This window comes from Vanacampus margaritifer, chromosome 8 (genome assembly GCF_051991255.1).
Source record: "Vanacampus margaritifer isolate UIUO_Vmar chromosome 8, RoL_Vmar_1.0, whole genome shotgun sequence".
Classification (NCBI taxonomy): Eukaryota; Metazoa; Chordata; class Actinopteri; order Syngnathiformes; family Syngnathidae; genus Vanacampus; species Vanacampus margaritifer.
The window spans coordinates 8,837,485-8,859,054 of NC_135439.1; the positions used below are offsets into that span (position 1 = coordinate 8,837,485).

The 21,570-nt window shown below is 35.3% G+C and overlaps 1 protein-coding gene across 1 annotated transcript in view; it reads right to left on the minus strand.

The window, feature by feature from the left end:
• The window catches only part of pparg (peroxisome proliferator-activated receptor gamma), a 37,812-nt gene that overhangs the window by 10,177 nt on the left and 6,065 nt on the right, over positions 1 to 21,570 (minus strand). The window contains exons 2-4 of the mRNA XM_077572699.1: positions 4,459 to 4,749; positions 4,206 to 4,372; positions 2,497 to 2,635 (exon numbers count right to left, since the gene is read on the minus strand). Coding sequence (XP_077428825.1) covers positions 2,497 to 2,635; positions 4,206 to 4,372; positions 4,459 to 4,749 — 597 coding nt within the window. The remainder of the gene's footprint in view (positions 1 to 2,496; positions 2,636 to 4,205; positions 4,373 to 4,458; positions 4,750 to 21,570) is intronic.

Consider the following 21,570-nt stretch of genomic DNA (forward strand, 5'->3'; position numbering starts at 1 on the left):
AGTAACAAGGACAAAAAATAAGGATTTCAAGAGGGAGTTGACAATACATGCTAATGAAGACACAACCTATTTGACTTTGTTGTCTTTTGCTGTCAATGTTACACCATCCTAGGATTTTTCACATGCGGGCAACAGAAATGTGCCTGGACCAGTTGTCGTAATTGTCTTTTAATGAATGGTGGAACACCTCCTGGCAGCAAATTATAAAACATATCTCAGTGCCAGTTTCTTTTGTGGCCTACAGCCTGAAGCGTGTATTCATGACTGTATGTCAAGTTAAAATTAAAAATACAAGTTCAAATTCAATGTTGTATGTTAGGTTCATGGAAGACTGTAAAATTGTCCTTGGGTGTGAATGTGAGAATTTGTTTATACTGTATGTGCCTACAATTCACTGGTGAATTTTTTTTTTTTCGCCCCAAAAAAGTCAGCTGGGTTAGCACACCCAAATGATGTAAAGAAAATGGATGGATGGAAGGTAAAAGCTTGGTCTTAATGTATATTTTAGTATGACAATGAAATGTCATTAATCATCTCATTCAAGTCCAAGCAGTTGCGTGTGAATGGGAGGTGACAGCCCACCTTAAACAAACAAATCAAACCTTTTTTTTCTTTTTTCTTCTTTTTTTTTTTTATAAACGAACCAAACAACTGGGCAACAAGCCCACAACAGTGACAAAGCAAATCAGTGGTCTATGCACCCTGTGTGTCAATTATTGATCACATAAAAAAAAAATATATATATATATATATATATATATATATATACACATTGCACACAGGCAAAATAGATCACCATGAAGAAGAGTGACGTAAGTGAATGTTCCATATTAGAAGTTATTATTAGAAAGAAAATAATAAATAATAAAATACATAAATAAATAAAATAAACACAACCAAATGAGGCTAAATGGAGCTGTGGCTGTAAACAAAGCTATGTGGCTAACTGGCAAAGTTGATGTTAATTAATAATGAAATACAAGCTACTTGGCAGTGTCATATCATACTCATTACAGTAACAGTAATCAAAGTTAGGGTCCTAGCTAACTGGAATAGAAGCTATAGTTTTAGCTAACCTGAATGAATCCTAAGTAAGGCCCGATTGCTAATTGTAAAAGAAACTGTAGGAGTTGAATTTGATCAAAGCTATGTAATAGCTAACTAAAATGGTAGCTACAGGAAGCTATGGTCAATTATTCTTCTAACTAACAGTAATAGAAGCTAACTCTGGTTTTCTTTAACTTGAATTAACCCTAAATAAGGTCCAAGCTAAGGTAAAAAGAAGCTAACAAAAAATGTATCAACTTGAATGAAAGCTAAGTCAGGTCTGAGTGTAATGGAATAGAAGCTAACTGATGTTATAGTCGGGTTAAACTAAAGCTGAGTGAGGAATATAAAAAAAAAAAACTTGAATAGAAGCTATAGTTTTAGCTAACCTGAATGAATCCTAAGTAAGGCCCGATTGCTAACTGTAAAATAAACTGTTGGAGTTGAATTTGATCAAAGCTATGTAATAGCTAACTAAAATGGTAGCTACAGGAAGCTATGGTATATTATTCTACACTAAGTCACGTCCTAACTAACAGCAGCTAACTCTGGTTTTCTTCAACTTGAATTAACTCTAAATAAGGTCCTAGCTAAGGTGAAAAGAAGCTAAGAAAAAATGTATCAACTTGAATGAAAGCTAAGTAAGGTCTGAGTTTAATGGAATAGAAGCTAACTGATGTTATAGTCGGGTTAAACTAAAGCTGAGTGAGGAATATAAAAAAAAAAAACTTGAATAGAAGCTATAGTTTTAGCTAACCTGAATGAATCCTAAGTAAGGCCCGATTGCTAACTGTAAAATAAACTGGTGGAGTTGAATTTGATCAAAGCTATGTAATAGCTAACTAAAATGGTAGCTACAGGAAGCTATGGTATATTATTCTACACTAAGTCACGTCCTAACTAACAGAAGCTAACTCTGGTTTTCTTCAACTTGAATTAACTCTAAATAAGGTCCTAGCTAAGGTGAAAAGAAGCTAAGAAAAAATGTATCAACTTGAATGAAAGCTAAGTAAGGTCTGAGTTTAATGGAATAGAAGCTAACTGATGTTATAGTCGGGTTAAACTAAAGCCGAGTGAGGAATATAAAAAAACTAACTCGAATAGAAGCTATAGTTTTAGCTAACCTGAATGAATCCTAAGTAAGGCCCGATTGCTAACTGTAAAAGAAACTGTTGGAGTTGAATTTGATCAAAGCTATGTAATAGCTAACTAAAATGGTAGCTACAGGAAGCTATGGTCAATTATTCTACACTAAGTCACGTCCTAACTAACAGTAATAAAAGCTAACTCTGGTTTTCTTCAACTTGAATTAACCCTAAATAAGGTCCTAGCTAAGGTGAAAAGAAGCTAAGAAAAAATTTATGAACTTGAATGAAAGCAAAGTAAGGTCTTAGTTTAATGATAGAAGCTAACGTTGTGTTTCGCTAGCTCACGAAGACGCCATCTTACCGTTGTGTGACATGCCGACGTTCAGACACTTCTGAAAGCGACAGTACTGACATTTGTTGCGGGACTTCTTGTGAATGCGACAGTGGAGGTTGCAGTGATCGTACACCAGTTTTAACCTGATGGTGCGCCGGAAGAAACCCTGCAAGAAAAAAAAAAACACCACCTGTCATGATACTTTCTGTTGGAACACATTGTATTTATTTAAGCGACATCTCATTCTTCCAGGCAGCAACTGTTCCTTTTTTTTTTAAATCGTGTGTTATTTAAAGGAGGAGGAAGTTAAAGGGGGCCGAAACTCCGCCTCAATAAAGAATGTTGTCTCTTTTAAAACAATTCAAGTGTTTGCCTCCTTGGCTGACCTCCGCATCTGGCGAGTCCCTTTCTCGCTCCCCCCCCCGAGACTTAAGAACAATGACTGTTCTTTTCACTCTGCCTCGGAAAGCAACCAAACAATACGTGGATCCAGTTACTTTACGTTAAAAACGTGCAATACAAAATGGTGCATTGGTAAAACTATACATATATATATATATATATATATATATATATATATAGAGAGAGAGAGAGAGAGAGAGAGAGAGAGAGAGAGAGAGAGAGAGAGAGAGAGAGAGAGAGAGAGAGAGAGAGAATTAAGTGTTTTCATCAGGATTTGTAAAATGTTCACAAGTGGTTTTTACTTGTTGCAAAGACATTTCGAACATATTCACATTCATATTTAATATATATATTTTTTTACTGTCTGTGAAGATAAACCTTTGTGAAACCTTTTACGAACCCTGACAAAACCCCCAAATTAGCTACATTTGCTTGCATTTGTTGCTAACTGAGACACAGGGAACTTTTCTTGCATGGATTTATTTAAATTTCTACTCAATAAAAAATGATGCTGACACTGGGAACTCCTTACAAAAAATAAAATGAAAATAAAGAAATTATGTTGAAATTTTGGAAAACGTTACAGTTTTTAATTTAGCTTAACACTGCAATTGTTGTTATGATTTTTAAACGAAATTAAAAAAAATTGTTTTTATTTAATTTTGATTCTAATAATTTCCATTTTTCTGAAAATTAATATTGGCTTAAAATAGCAGTTAGCTTCTTTGACTACTAATAATCAGTATCGCCCTTAAAAAAACAATATTGGTCTATCACTAATATATATATAAAAAAATCTAATAGGAGTGGGAATCTTTAACCATCTCAAAATTCGGTTAGATTCCGATTTTTGGGTTTGCGTTTCGATCCGGAATCGATTTTCGATTTCTGCTTCAATTTACAGATATGCAAAGCATCGTCATGATCTACTCCAGTCTGACTCGCCAATGCTAATTAGCGCGCATTTATCACTCAAAATAACTACTATTCATATTAACATTACTCACCGGCAAAAAAAACTTTTATTGGCATGACTTGATCGTAACTTTTCTCTCTAATGTGGCTACAACTTAACAGTGCATCAGAACGTGCAGAACCACACTGCCCCCAACTGGCCAAATCGTGTACAACATGAACAGCGCTCCCAATGAAGGCACACACAAACAAAGTGAAGACAGTATCAAATCATTTAAATAAAATTGATTTTGGGCCATTTAAAATCGATTCTGAATCATACTAAATAAAGATTGCGATTCTTAGGAGAATAGATTTTTTTGGCACATCCCTAAAATCGGATTCATTCTGATCAGATATCCATCCACTGTCTGTCCTACCTTACATCCCTCACAGGCATGGACGCCATAGTGAAACCCGGATGCTTTATCTCCGCACACGCGACACTCAATGTTGAGCGCGGCTGTGGACGTGTCGTCCTGGAGCTTGCAGAACGCCGGACCGTCGCTGTGTTGCGGGGGAGACTCCGGCTCCAGCTTGATGAAATCTGTCGAAGACAATTTTGACTGGTCGCCCCCAAAAATTCAAACCATGGACACACGTGCTCTACACAAATCAGACATCACAACTTACTGTGTAAGTTTGCGTGAGTCCTGTAGCCGTGCATGCTGCCGTAGTCCAGATCGGTGAGGTGGTCCTCGCCCTGCGGCGGACTGGGGTCATAGGCCACGCCGACGGACGAGATGGAGGACATGAGCGAGGGCGACAGGGAGGAGGACGAGGACGAGATGGAGGCGTAGTCCAACGTGGTCAGGTGCTTCATCTCCAGCGAGTGGGAGCTGTCGTCCAGCTCGGGCAGATCGGCGGCGCTCAGACTGAAGCCCACCGGCCAAGCGAGGAGCTGCTGGGTGTCCACCATGTCTGCTGCGGAGCGAGCGAGAGAGAGAGAGAGAGAGAGAGACGGGATTCGTTGACGTGTTCGCTGATACGACATTTCCGTGGTTAGTGTGTCCTTGCTTCAAAGAAAAACAGTAAAAAAGAATGTAAAACAGGGAAGAAAGAATGAGGGCAGCTGGTGGCGAGATAAAGAATTAAGGAGGAAGTGTCTACTGGGAGATGTAGACGCGCTAACATGATATCATGCTAACGATGCATGTTTTATTTCGCCCCCCCAAAAAAAAAGTGCATACATGCAATTATAATGTAATTTACAAAATCAACCCTTTTCCGTCCTCGGGTTCATCCCCTGCAGTACGCTCGTTATCTGGTCAACAGGGAGTTAGGAACGAGACGTCTTCCTGCTGTTGATGTTTGGGTGGCTCGCTCAGCAATTGCCCAAGCGAAGAACACACAAACAGCAGCACGCGTGCGTGCGTGCGTGCGCGTCTCGTTTGTGACTGTGACCTGCGAAATAAGTCACTCATTTTGTAAAGATAGAACAGCACCTAATGTAAGATCAACTGATCGTTTTTTTTTTTTTCACACACTCTGAAATGAGGATTGTTGAACCAATTTAAGATGACAAATTGAATTGTTGACCAACTTGCTTCCATTGGCAACACACGATTGAATTAAATGAATCCAAAGTAGGGGGTGTGAATTGGCGATTCGATTCGATAATCCCGATACGGATCTATAAATTGATTATTGCGATTTTTTTTTTTGGACTCAAATTTAGAAAATACTAATCAGTAAACTTGTACATGTACACTGTAAGATTTGTATGAAAATGTATTTATTTATCTGAAAATTCAGGTTTCATGTTAATTACATTTATTTATTATTATTTAAATTAATTAAATTAAATATTAAGGCTTAATGTTCCATTAAAATAACATTCTTCCATGCTTAACTCTTTGACTGCCAGACGTTTTCAGAAAAGGGATGCCGTGGGTGCCAGCCGATTTTAAGCATTTTGACTGATCTTTCAAGGTCCACAGAAAATTATGTGTTTGGACTATGGAAACACACATACTACCAAATGAAAGATTGGACTCTCATCTTTCTTCAGAAAAAAAAGTTTGTTTCTACCTTATTCCGTTTTTCAGTAATCAACAATAGAAAATGGTTAGTTTCACCTCTGTTTTGAAAAAAAAAAAACGTCTTTTAACGTCTTTGGCACTCCTCCATAGGATTTTACTAAACGTTATTTAACGTTTTTTGGCAGTCAAAGAGTTAATGTGTTAACCCTAACCCTAAAACGTTTTGTTGAATATTCCCATAAAAAAATTATGTTTAAAAGTCGATTCAATTCGAGAAATGCGCGCTGTAATATCGCCGAATCTATTTTTTTTTCTAACACCCCTAAAATTAATTAAAGTTAATATATTCACTTTGGATTAATTTAATTCAATCGTGTGTAACCAATTGAAGCAATTTTATTAAGTCGGTCAACAATCTTATTTTGGTTCAACAATTCTCTTTTTTTTTTTTAGAGCATATTCGCTTGGAGGTTACTTTAGAAGAAATGTGGAACCGAACTTCCACTACTCAAATACTGCGGCGAAAGGTTAACACAAGAACCGACTACCTGCAGTTCTGAAAATAAACTTCCGATAAACATGGCTACAAATGCCAGAACGCACCCTAAAAAACAATGAATGAGCCGAATTATGCAACGACTAAAATAAAACGACGGAGGTGGTAGCGCTATAAAAATGGATTGCGCAGCTCTGGGCTGGGGGAAAAAAAACATCCTCCTTTGGCAATGACATTATTGTTTCCTTTTCACTGCATTGGAATGCGGCAACAAGGTTGGGACTACTTAGAATTCACATCACTCTGACATTGTTGCAGTTTGCTGTTTGTGTGCAACTTCACCGGCTGCTTCTGAGACGAAACTATTTATAGCTGCAGAAACCTGGATATTTTTCCCATTTTTAGGCTGTCAGCCAGATCCGGATTGAAAATAGACACACCCTAAGTTTGCAAACTGGCTGGGGAGGAGAAAAAGGAATCACATTTTGAGACTCTTATTAATCACAAGGCAAGCAAAACAACAAGCCGTCCGGAGCGAATGAATGAAACGTGCTACGTGAGCAAACACGCCGTCAGGACGAGATAAACGATGAAGCGCGATTAGCGCGGTCTTGTCGTTTGCGTGCGTGTGTTTGTCGGAGCACGTGCGTGACTCCGCAGCTCGGACGGGTCTGGGCTTGCCGCATGTCAGAACGAGCGCACCTGGCAGCGTGTAGGAGGACTTTGTCACTATCATTACATCACACAACAAAACAGGCTAACGGTCGAGTCAACGGCCACAACTTTAGCCATAGCTTGACGAACTAGTTGAACTCATTCACTGCCATTGACGGCTATAGACGTCAAAAATTCCTTTGAACTATTTCTATTAGTTTCACTTTTTTTTTCTTCACTTTTGTTAACAAGAGTATGAAAGCCTAGAAGAAAATTATTGTACATTTAGAACATATATAAAATTTGTGATTCATCGTGAGTTAACTAGTAAAGTCATGCGATTAATTACAATAAAAAAAAATTGAAGCGCCCTACGCTCCTAATTTTTAATAATATTTTCTTTAAAAAAAGTAAAAAAATAAAAAAAAGTCTAGGTTTTCATACTCTTGTTAACAAAAGTGGAAAAAAATGTTAAACTAATAGAAATAGTTCAAATGAATTTTTGACGTTTATAGCCGTCGATGGCAGTGAATGAGTTAATAATTTTTTTTTTTTTTTGAAGAAAAGATTATTAAAAATTAGGGGCATCAGGCGATTACAATTTTTAATCGTAATTAATCACGACTGCACTAGTTAACTCACGATTAATCACAAATTTTATATCTGTTTTAATACAATAAATCGCCCTACGCTCCTAATTTTTAATAATCTTTTCTTTAATTTTTTTTTTTTTATAGGTTTTCATACTTTTGTTAACAAAAGTGGGAAAAAATGTTAAACTAATAGAAATAGTTCAAATGAATTTTTGACGTTTATAGGCGTCAATGGCAGTGAATGAGTTAATAATCTTTTTTTCTTAAAGAAAAGATTATTAAAAATTAGGGGCGTCAGGCGATTACAATTTTTAATCATAATTAATCGCGACTGCACTAGTTAACTCACGATTAATCACAAATTTTATATCTGTTTTAATACAATAAATCGCCCTATGCTCCTAATTTTTAATAATCTTTTCTTTATTTTTATTTTATTTTTTTATAGGTTTTCATACTTTTGTTAACAAAAGTGGGAAAAAATGTTAAACTAATAGAAATAGTTTAAATGAATTTTTGACGTTTATAGGCGTCAATGGCAGTGAATGAGTTAATAATCTTTTTTTTTTAAAGAAAAGATTATTAAAAATTAGGGGCGTCAGGCGATTACAATTTTTAATCGTAATTAATCGCATGACTGCACTAGTTAACTCACTATTAATCACAAATTTTATATCTGTTCTAATACAATTTAAAAATAAATCTTGGTTTTCATACTCTTGTTAACAAAAGTGGGAAAAAATGTTATAAATTCCTTTGAACTATTTCTATTTGTTTAACTTTTTTTCTTCACTTTTGTTTACAAGAGTATGAAAGCCTAGAAGAAAATTATTGTACATTTAGAACAGATATAACATTTGTGATTAATCGTGAGTTAACTATTGAAGTCATGCGATTAATTACAATAAAAAAATTTGAATCGCCCTACGCTCCTAATTTTTAATAATCTTTTCGTAAAAAAAAAAAAAAAAAAAAAAAGTCTAGGTTTTCATACTCTTGTTAACAAAAGTGGAAAAAAATGTTAAACTAATAGAAATAGTTAAAATGAATTTTTGACGTTTATATGACGTCAATGGCATTGATTTTTTTTTTTTTTAAGAAAAGATTATTAAAAATTAGGGGCGTCAGGCGATTACAATTTTTAATCGTAATTAATCGCATGACTGCACTAGTCAACTCACGATTAATCACAAATTTTATATCTGTTCTAATACAATTTAAAAAAAAAATCTTGTTTTTCATACTCTTGTTAACAAAAGTGGGAAAAATGTTAAAAATTCCTTTGAACTATTTCTATTTGTAAGCAATTCCACTTTTGTTAACAAGAGTATGAAAGCCTAGAAGAAAATTATTGTACATTTAGAACATATATAAAATTTGTTAATTTATTAATTACAAAAAATTACAAAAAAAAATGAAAAATCACCCTACGCCTCTAATTTTTTAATAATCTTTTCTTTAAAAAAAGTAAAAAATAAAAAAAAATGTCTAGGTTTTCATACTCTTGTTAACAAAAGTGGAAAAAAATGTTAAACTAATAGGAATAGTTCAAATGAATTTTTGACGTTTATATGACATCAATGGCATTGATTTTTTTTTTTAAGAAAAGATTATTAAAAATTAGGGGCGTCAGGCGATTACAATTTTTAATCGTAATTAATCGCATGACTGCACTAGTTAACTCACGATTAATCACAAATTTTATATCTGTTCTAATACAATAAATCGCCTGACGCCCCTAATTTTTTTTAATAATCTTTTCTTTAAAAAAAAAAAAAAGATTTTAAAAAATGTCTAGGTTTTCAATCTCTTAACAAGAGTATGAAAACCTAGACATTCTTTAGTTCCTGAAAAAAAATGTGGGGGGACTGAACGGGTCAGATTTTTTTCCGTTGATAAAGTGGGTGCGAATGTGGGCGTGGACAGAGAGCAGCCTTTGTCTACGTGTAAGCCATGCATTTAAAAAAAAGGGCGTAAACGCCTCCCACACATACATTCAACCACGGAGAAGAGACAACGCAAACACGCATGAGAGAAGTCAACACCGAAGCTAGATGTGTGCATTTTGCAAAAGAGACACACACAAAAAAAAAAAGACGAACCGGTCTTGCAGCATTCAACGCTGCTCTTATCGCCTCACCTTAAATAATCAAAAACAATGCTTGGCTCCATTAGGAGAGCCGCGCAACTGACAATCATATGAATTGTTTTCTTTGCTTCACTCCACCCGATTACATGGAATAGTGTTGAATCACAAAAGTATTCATCATCGGTAGATATTGTTCGCTAGTTTAGCTCTTTAACCAACGACGTCTACTTCATCTTAGATCATACAGTACGTTTAAAATATATATTTTTTTAATATATAGTTATAGAGTATCACTTAAATGTTTCAATTCATTAAGACAATTTTTGTATCCCACAAAGACAATTGAAGTAAACACAATCTAGAGGTTTTATTTAATAAGGGGTGGAAAAACTGTTCATTTTGATCAACTCGTAACTACTGTTTTTGGAAAGCTTAATCCAGTCAAAAAAATTACTGAAATAGTACAAATAAAACAGTATTTAATGAAAAGAATATTATGGTGACGGCAGTATGATGGTCTGGGGTGGCTGCTTTGTTACTTCAGGCCTTGGACGACTTGCTGTGATTAACTAAAAATTTAATTCTGCTGTCCACCAGAAAATCAGTTCAAGGCTCCAAGCACTAGAAAAGTCCGCTGCTAAATGGCTCAATAAACACATAAATAAAATAAAATCAGGTCAAAGTCTGAACATAAATCCATCTGAGATACTGTGGTATGACATTAAACAAAAAAAAAATCCTCCTATATGACAATATTGCAATTTTTTGCTTTAATAAATAAAAATCATCATTTTAGAAACTAGGGGTGGGAATCTTTGAATGTCTCACGATTCCATTTGATTCCGATTTTTGGGTCTGCGATTCGATTCAGAATCGATTTTCGATTAAGAACGATTTTTTAGTTTATTTAAAATGATTTGATTGACAAATATTTTTGCTTCAATCTATGGATGTGCAAGGAATTGCAATGATCTACTCCAGTCTGAATCGCTAATGCTAATTAGCGCGCTACTTGGGGCACTTTTATCACTCAAAAGAACGGCTCCACGCTGCAAAAAAAACCTTTTATTGGAATAACTTGATCGTGACTTTTTCCTTCTACTCTCTGATGTGGCTACAACTTAACAGTGTATTAGACCGTGTGGAACCACACTGCCCCTCGGTGGCCAAACCGGGTACAACATGAACAGCGCTCCAAATAAAGGCACACGCAGACAAAGGCAAGACAGTATAAAATAATTTAAATAAAATCGATTTTGGTCACATTCTGAATCGTACTAAATGAGAATCGCAATTCTTATGAGAATCGATTTTTTGGCGCACCCCTATTAGAAACAGCATTTTCCATTTACTCATCATGTTTGTGAAACAAAAATTGGTTTGATCATCTGAAACAAAATCAGGAAGGGTGCAAATGCTCTTTCATGACCGTGCATTCAAATAAATATACTGTGCGTGTGAGGGGAAAGTGTAGCAAGATGTTCCACTTCCCTAAAAAAAAACAAAAAAAATGTCATTAAACACCGCATGTGGTTTGCAGTGACAGTGACTAAGACGCTTCTGCGTGTACTGTCTGCGTCAGTCCTCGCTTTTGAAACAACTCAGCGTTCTAATTTTTGCACGGTCAGTCCGACATGACACAACTGTCTAATGTAAAAAAAATATATATATATTTTTAAACTTCATTAGGTACACCTGCACTAGATGTGCTAAATCCAAGCCAGCGTGGCTCGCAGTTTTCTGCCTTCGGAACTTGAGGTTGATTTGTTGAACTGTCAACCAAGATAGCATTTAGCATTAGCTAAGGTAATAACCCTTCACCCTGTTGACGAAGATTTGACTAGCGATTACGTCTGGTGAGAATTTATTGTATATTTGATTTTCAGCTTAATTGTAGCATCCCAGTTTTTATTTTTGAAAATCTGGTCACCCTATACAACGGGGTATTAGGGCCTTGTATGATTTTTTTTATTTTTTTTTTTAAGAAGGCGGGGGCCATATTCCGAGAAAAAACACACAAGTAAATTTGCGAGTTTATAAAGTGGCAGATTTGCGAGAAAAAAAACTTACGAGAAATACATGTAGCGTAGCTATAGTCTAACGTGAGGATTCGTTGTTGGTTAATGGGACACCGTTTATAAAATGAAAAGGCAGGATGGAGTCGGATTCATTCTTAATTTAAAATTGTACTCAACATACACGACATCTAGAGCGACAACACTTCCTGATCCCCTATCAGCTGACTAAACACGAACCAATCAGAAGCTAGCATACTTTAGGTGAATGCAAGTGAATGACGGAGAGCAGTAGATTCGATACATCAACTTAGCTCCTTGTACAAAAAATAAATAAATAAATAAATAAATATATATATATATATATATATATATATATGAATGTGTAAATAATAATTCTGGAAACATAAATGTACAAGTAAATATACATTTTAACAAATTAACTTAAATTCTTGATCCTCAGGGTGTGGACCGTTTTTGTCGCTGGCAGTACCCAACGCTTCAAAGTGTGAATGCTTAACATGATATGGTTAATCTCTCTCTGCTAAAGACATTACTCTCCTTATTTGAAAACCCGCCCGAAAACATCCAAATAGTACGCTACGTGTATTTCTCGTAAGTTTCTGAGGTTTTTTTTCTCACAAATCTGCCATTTTATAAAAATTTGCCACTTTATAAAGAGCTTTTTTTTTTTTCAGAATATTGCCCCCGCCCTCTAAAAAAAAATCTATTTATTCGTGGCCCTAATATGCCATCGTTCCCATCTGCATGTTAGTACAAGTGAATGTTATTTATCAGTGACTTTTTGAATATGGCAAAACAATTTTTTGCGGCTAAGAATGACACCAAAACAATTTCAAGAGAACTCTATACTATAAATAGCTGTTGACAACTTAACCTGACAGGGTTTTCCCCCCCTCCACTCTTGCATGATTAAACATCAGCGTGACAGAAAAAAAAAAAAAAAAAAAAAAAGTCAGCACCCACTCTACTGAATTTATTGCGACAGGTTTCAAAAGCTTGCCAGGGCGTGTGGGTTGGAAACCGCCGACAACATTGGCCCCAACTGTCTGATTTCCTTATGATTCCGATTGTCGTCGTGTTCCGAAAAGCACGAAAAAGCGGAGCGTCGCAGGGGTCGATTGGAGGTCGGGATGACGGGGGAGGACGACACTGCTTCACAAATGCGCAGAAAAGCCCAGCGTGATGCTGTGATGTTGTGATGATGGTATGACGTTGAGGACCGTCACAGACCGCAGCGAGTTGTGGCGAGAGGCGAGGGACTCGCTCAACCATTAATAACATTGTTATTTTTAACAGGGTCTTTAATTGGGTAGTGACGTTCACCAATGATTGTTAGTTGTTTACGTTGGTAGTTGTTCATTAAGGTAATAATGAATAAAATACTATATATATTTTTAAAAATGTATTATACACTTTTAAAATTATTCTTATTTTATAATAAAAGCGTAGAAATAAATTAAATTGTTTTTATGATGATATGATTTAATGCTAATTGTAATTGCAGTAACTGGGGCAAAAATGTACAGTTTTGCGATGTTTCCTTTTTTTTTCTTAAATTCATTATTAGAAATGAAAATGTTTTTCTTATCCATTTAGCTCTATATATAGTATTTGTAGTATTTCTTCCTTATCATAATTACACTTAGGACATATTGAATAAAATTAAAAAACAAAACAAAAATATGTTCGTATTTTTTTCATTTTCTAAAGAAATATTTGTTCTAGAGCGTGTTTTTGTTTAGTTTGTTTAGTTTTTGATTTTACAATTACCTTTCTTTAAAAACAATAATGTGAAATACTGTCAACAAAGTTTTTGGTCATTAATAGTTATTTTAAAATTATTATGATTATTTATTTTAATCATTTTCCTTTTAAGAAACAGCATTTTTATTACAACAAGCAAAATTATTATTATTTTCTAATTATTTGTATTCTATAAATGGGGAAAAAATATCAAACGAAAAATGTTCTTTAGCTGTATAGAAAACAGATTCCTGGATTTATACAGTATGTAACATGCTGTATTATCATTTGGATTAATTTTTTACGCTATTTTTCTTTTCACCAAAATAACTACTTTTTAATAATTGAACATAAAAAAGTCAAAACGGTATGTATGTCAAAGTTAAAGCGTTAACTGATTAATTAATCCCCAAAAAATATCGCAATAATTATAAATGAACGCAGATTAATCACACAATTAATTTGGACCATAGATGATCCTTTAGCGTGACAGCGGATGGCTACGTTTAAGCTAGCTCAGGTTGTGTTTTAGCAATAAACAAAATTACATGCATTAAAGTAAAGCATTGAATAAATGTTTGCGTCTCACACTTAGATGTCAAAATATTGGGGTCATTTTGTTTCCATTTTAAAATATGCAAGTAATGAACTGATTAGAAAAAAAGAAGAATGAGCGTGTTTTTTAAAATATTTTTAAAATATTTTTTTTTTATAGTGCTTCATGCTCATTAGGGCCGAGGCTGAGGGGCAAGCGTACCCGGTGTGAGACCAACTTGTTAACCACTAGCCACTCTGCTTAATTATTCATTTCGACTGTTATGTTTCGTGGGTCAGTGCGCCCTGCACCATCTTTAATCATCAACAACAAAAAGGATTTAAAAGATACACCGTTAAATAAAACGAACAGGTCTGGTGAGCAACAATACAACAGGAGAGTTAAACTCACTATCATACGTATTTTTTTTCTTTTAAACTTTGCCAGGTCAACGAGTAAGAGGACAAATGAAAACATGAAATCATAACAAGGCAGTCTCAGACACCCAATTAAAGGATTAACTGCAACAACAGTACCTCAAACACTAAATTGACATAAGTGACACACACACACATGCACGCGCTCGCACACACACACACACACACACACACACACAATGTTCCACTCACCCTGTTTGTCCTTATCATTTCAGAGAGTGTTAACCATGAGCTCACTGGCCAACAACTGACAGTGAAGCATGTGCGCGTGTGTACACGGTCATGCTTTTCCTCAGGAAGTGATGACCAATAGAAAGGGAACTACACACACACACACACACACACACACATTTTCTCTCTCTGACACAGTCTGGGCTCAGCAGAAGTTCAGACAGCTCAGCATCATGTGCTCGAAGCCATGACTCTATAACTACTAATCTATAATATAAGCAGTGTGCGCGTTAATTACATGACCTTACGCTATGTAATTGCTTGTGCAATCACGCATATTAACTGCCATCGACGGCTATAGACGTCAAAAATTCATTTGAACTATTTCTATTCGTTTAACATTTTTCCCACTTTTGTCAACAAGAGTATGAAAACCAAGATTTTTTTTTATTGTATTAGAACAGATATAAAATTTGTGATTAATCGTGAGTTAACTAGTGCAGCCATGCGATTAATTACGATTAAAAATTGTAATCGCCTGACGCCCCTAATTTTTAATAATCTTTTCTTTAAAAAAAAAAAGATTATTAACTCATTCACTGCCATTGACGCCTATAAACGTCAAAAATTCATTTTAACTATTTCTATTAGTTTAACATTTTTTTCCACTTTTGTTAACAAAAGTATGAAAACCTATAAAAAAAAAATATATATTTTTTTTAAAGAAAAGATTATTAAAAATTAGGAGCGTAGGGCGATTTATTGTATTAAAAGATATATAGAATTTGTTATTAATCGTGAGTTAACTAGTGCAGCCATGCGATTAATTACGATTAAAAATTGTAATCGCCTGACGCCCCTAATTTTTAATAATCTTTTCTTTTAAAAAAAAAAGATTATTAACTCATTCACTGCCATTGACGTCTATAAACGTCAAAAAATCATTTGAACTATTTCCATTAGTTTAACATTTTTTTCCACTTTTGTTAACAAGAGTATGAAAACCTTGACATTTTTTTTATTTTTACTTTTTTTTAAAGAAAAGATTATTAAAAATTAGGAGCATAGGGCGCTAATTTTTTTTAATTGTAATTAATCGCATGACTTCAATAGTTAACTCACGATTAATCACAAATTTTATATCTGTTCTAAATGTACTATAATTTTTTTTAGGTTTTCATACTCTTGTTAACAAAAGTGGAATTTCTTTTTTAAACTAATAGAAATAGTTAAAAGGATTTTTGGACATCTATAGCCGTCAATGGCAGTGAATGAGTTAAAAAAATTAAAGAAAAGCTTATTAAACACAAATTTTATATCTGCTCTAAATGTACAAAAAACAATTCTAGGCTTTCATACTCTTGTTAACAAAAATGGGAAAAAAATGTTAAACTAATCGAAATAGTTTTAAAAAAAAATTGACGTCTGTTGCCGTCAATGGCAGTGAATGAGTTAAAAAAAAGAAAAAAAAAAGAAAAGATTATTAAAAATTAGGGACATCGGGTGATTACAATTTGTAATCGCATGACTTCACCAGTTAACTCACGATTAATGTAACTGTCAATGGCAGTGAATGAGTTAAAAACGAGGACTTGCATCATAAAATGAAAACGCTAGAAGTGCAAGTCCGTGTGTGTGTGTTGGGACGGGGGGTGTCAGACATGAGACGCAGATGACTTCCTGTCGCTTCGGTCTGACAGGCGACCTCATGCCCGCCACTCTGGTTGCACTTCTCTCCTGCCACGGAGTCACTTGGTGTCAACATGCAACATCATAACACCGGAGTGTGATTTAGTTCCGATATGTACTCAACTCTTGAGTAGTCACCGATACAATACCAAGTACTGATGCCACTAGTACTTTTAATACATTCAACCCCCCTCTTTTAATTACTCGTTACTCATAAACAATGTGCGTGTTTCATTACCCCCCACCTCCTCACCCCCACTATGGAGGACCAAAACTGCCAGAATAAAAAATAAATAATGTACTAAATAAATAAATGAATAAAAGTGAAGATAAAAACGGATATAAAAAAATATAATTAAAAAATTTAAAATGTAAAAAAAAAAAGTGAAAATAAAAACAGATACAAAAAAATCAAAAAATTAAATACAAAAAATTGAAATAAAAACAATCAAATATATACATCCCTAAATAAATAATTAAAACTGAAAATAAATACAAAAATAAAAAAACAAGATTCAAATCCTGTCACCACAACATGCGACTTGAGTTGCTCGACAACAAGTCGTGGTGGCAGTGGACAAGATAGTCGTCCATTGCTGGAGCTCTCCAATGCAAGCCGGCGAAACTTCCTTGATCGCCGACCCGCTCAATCTAGTCTAGGCAGTTTGCAACAGCGGAGCCCAACCCAAGACACGCTTAGGACCGCCCCCTCATTTGAATAACATTTCGACCTGACAGAGCGTCTGCAGCATGAAATAAATAAATGTGAGAGCAGAGCGTTTTTATTTATTGATTGATATTTAATTCTATTTATATATATATATATATTTTTGTATTTATGTCAACATTTGTTTTTATATTTATTGTTATTTTTTTAATCTCACGTTTGGAAATTTGGGAAATAATGCTGTTGTTGTTTTTTAAAGATTTTGTGAAAATAAGTGCTTCATCTCTGTCGGCCTGCATGATCAATGTGTTTCTTGAACATCACACTGGAGGTGCAATGATTAATCGACTACTAATCAATTATCAAATTAATCAATAATTACTTTTGATAATTGATTCATCATTTAGATTGTTTAATTGTTTAATTTAAAATTGCACAAATCCTTGGAATTTCAGCCTCTCAACAGTAAATATTAGGGATATTCGATACCGTTATTTTTCAGACCGAGCACGAGTAATTTTGATACGTAAAATTTCCCCCCCAAAAAATGACAGTAAATTTCTGTTAATTAAAGACCTACAGCAGATTTATAAAGTACCGGTACTACTTTTTCTTAAAATTGAAGTAAGGCTTCTTTTTTTTTTTTTTTTATGTCAAAATCAAATTGTTTTAGTCAACAACAACAAAACAAAAGGTAATGACCACACCCCTCTGCCAATACGTTCATCTTGTGTGGTTATATATTTAATACTTCCTTAAAATTTAGCATTATGAGCTTTGTAAAGACAGAAAAATTATTGTATTGTCTCCCATTATGCAAATCTATCTCATGAAGTGTGACATAACTTACAGGACACCGTTATACGACGAACTATTCACTATTACAACAAGCCTGAATTTTAACATTAAAATGCACTTCCACATACTGTGTACTTTGCAGGAGTGAAAGAAAAGACGAAAGTGATCATGAAAATGAAAACGCAAACTTTTTTGAGGAAACAAAAACAGACATACTGTCTGTGTCATTGGTCTGCCGCTGTCAATCATTCACTCGCACTTTTTTTTTATTTTGAAGCAGAGGGGGCAAAGTTGAACGTGAGTTTAACAGCTCGAAACAACAACTCAACTCATCTAGGGAGTTAGTTTATAAACACAACCTAGAGTGATTTTTTTAATGCTTCAATCTATTGTCTCAACAAAAAAATATGTATCTCTATTGTCATACACACGTGACTCAACCGGGGGGTGTGTCCTTCGACGGTTGGGTGACATAAGTTCACCTCTTTAATGCAAACAAGACATATGAGGACACATGAGGACAATAATGCATGCAGGGGCATGAAAAGTGTGTAAGTGCCAACAGAGAACATTTTTGTGCAACGTTGTCTATAAATAACCCTATAAAATCTGTACTTTCTTATTTTGCAGTAAAGTATTCTGTTTAATATTGCATTAGTGGAATATGAGTTAAGCAGTTTTTAATCAATCTTAGAGGGCGGCCATTTTGCCTCTTTTTGTCAAATGAAAATAACATCAATGTTGCTCAGGTCTCAGGTAACAACCAATCACAGCTCAGCTTCAGAAAAACAGGTGAGCTGTGATTGGTTGTTGCCTGATCCCTGAGCAACTGCGATGTCATCTTCAGTCGACAGCAAGTGGCAAAATGGCCGCTCCCTGAGATGGATATAAACGGGTGGATTTTGCTTCATAACTCATATTCCACAAATGTAATTACATCAGAATGTCATGTTGAGATATATTATTGTCAATAAATGTTTAAGGTTGACTTCACCTTTAAATTTTAAGCCCATATCCCACTGAAGGGATAACGTAGCGAATGTGCTCAATGTGTTCAAGGTACGCTGAACGTCAACAAGAATAAAGTTTGAATGTTTTTTCTTGAGAGAAAAAAAAACTTAAATTAAAACTGTATCAAGAATGTTTAGCGATTGTTGCGGCCTTTGCGCGAACCCTGACGACCTGACTCACGCGAAATCAACGTTCGCTAGCATCGCTAACGTTCACCCCTCATTGCGATACTTTTTTTTCCTGAATACATTAACAAAAATGCTAATGGTATATAAACCCAGTAGGCTCTGAGAGGTGTGCAGAATCAGGTCAATTAGAGGAGCCTAGACTTCAAAGCAAACACGGTGAAGCAGCATTTAGCTGTTATGCTGCACACCAATAGAATACGCTTCCAACAGAAGTGAAATCAAAGTGTAAATATTGCCGTTGTATTGGCAATTTTGAGTTGAAATATTTAGCATCTTTTATTATTGAATAAGTCATGTTTCTAAACTTCAGATACAAGGTGCAATGTCTGTAATTAAGCCGAAAATATGTCCGGATAATCACAGGTTTGAACAGTCGGACACCGCCACACAATTCACGTGTGTGTGTGTTTATGTGTGTGTTAGCGCCCCATTAGCTGCTCGCAAGGAAACGGCAATTTTCACAATAATCTGAGGACATGAACTTTCCCCTAATTCCTTTAAATAGTTATGAGTTAATGGCTGATGAGTCCCTTGAGTCACAAACGCTTCCTTCGGTGGATAAGGGGAAGGAGTGGCGCACGTTGTCAAGGTCACACACACGGCCCTGAGAGTGTGTATAAGCACACGTGGGTACTCTATCCACAATGTATAGTTGAATTGAGGCCACGCAAGTTCAACTCAGGTCAGGTTTAGACCCGAGTCTGATCCAATGAATGTGAAGTAGCGAGATGAGGCAACGTGGTATGAACGGCCTGACGCAGAAAGCGGGACGCCTCGTGCCCTGTTCCTCGAAATGCTGAGGAAAAGATGCGAGGGGGGGCTGCCTTCGGACAATAACACGACAACAGATGACGTGGTTCTCGTGAACTGGAACATACAAAAGTTCAAGGTACTGTTGGATGTCTACAGAATTAGATCTGAATTGATACAAACCTCCATTCTACACCAACCTGTTTAACAAATCAGCACATCACAAAACAACACCCAAGCAGCTCACTTATGATTTCATATGCCAACGTAGAAATTATGCAAAATAGCCACATCGGAAGGTAAGTCAACTTTGCTTTTTATACACAAACCAGCAAAATTGGGGATATTTCTGCAACTGTGTTTAGTTTCACATTGCAACATGGCATCCCGAAACGGATAAATGGCATTTGAATTCATTTCAATGGGGAGCGTTGATTTGATATGCAAGTAAATTGAATTACAAGCTTGGCAAAAGGCACAGTTCTGGTGCGCCAATTTGACAGTGTGAAAGGAGTTATTGACTCGCATCATCAGCCAATAATTTCTAGAGTCTTTAGGGATAGGCCAATTATCGGCTGGGCCGATTATCGGCACCGATATTCAGCATTTTGACAAATATCGGCATTCACCATTTTGAAGAATCATACAGCCGATAATTGATCCATTTTTTTTTTAAAAAAGCGTTAACTTAAGGATCTAATTACCGGGTATTTAAATTTTCAGAGATGCTGCTGACCCTGGGAACTCTCTGCTGCACCTTTTGTTTGAAAAGTAAAATTTTAATACTTATATAGATATTTTGAAATTTGGGAAAACTTTATTTACTGTATAAAATAATAGGGACTTATTTACTTGAGTTTTTATTTAACTTTTGAAAAGCATGCTACTGCCCCCCTGGTAAATCCTGGAACTTTTTGTTCGATTTTTAAAACAAATCTATTGTCTAGGATTTTTTTTAACTCCAATGTTTTACGAACCCCAAAAGTTGCACAATAAATACAAGTATTAAAAATCCCCCCCAAAAATTAGAGCTGGAGTTTCTATTTTTTTTTCATTTAGATTCCAATATTTTCTCTTTTAGTGACAATTATTATTTAATTATTTTATTTTTTTTAATTATTGAAGACGCTGCCAAAAATGTGAACCCATTTTCAAAAAGATCTTGCCTGATGTGAGTACATGACAAAACACAGCGACAGTGAACAGGGTAAATACGAATGACGGATGCCATGCATCAGTGATGCTTCAGGCACACAAAAGCAGTCCCAGAGGAGACTCAGCGTTTGACCTGATGCGTGATTGTGAATTACTGTTCTCCCATAGCTTTCCAAAGAGGAAAGTGGACCAAAGGTTACTGTATATCACTCTGTCTCTGGTGAAAATATGCTAAAGTGCACTGGTAGAGAAATATTTTACTTTACAAGATTTTTTTTTTTTTTATTATAGTTTTGTGGCAACTATTTTCAGCTGCTTTGAGGCGCAAAATGCTAACGTAGCAGTGTACATATTTCTTGTTTTGCGAGACAACACGCCATCTTTCAAACTGCATTTTGAATCTAGGATTGTTAACTATGGCTAGATTTGTCTCACTGCCTTATTTTTCTATTTGGTGAGGCTACGCAGCCACAGCTCATTGTTTCCTCTGCCTCCAATTTCTTGTTTCTAACGACTCGACTTTTTTCCTTGCTGGCTCCTTCCTTTGGTATTCAGTAGGGAGTTCCACTTGGATGGGGCCGGTGGGCGTGCAATCACCCGGTGGGGGAACTCCAAGTCCACTCTCCACCATTAAAGATGTAGACATATACTTGATCCTTTGTCTCCATTGATCAAGCATTGATTTTTTTCCCTTCTTTTTTAGGGTCATATGGGGGTTGAAAGACACCCATTTTCTAAATGTCCAGCT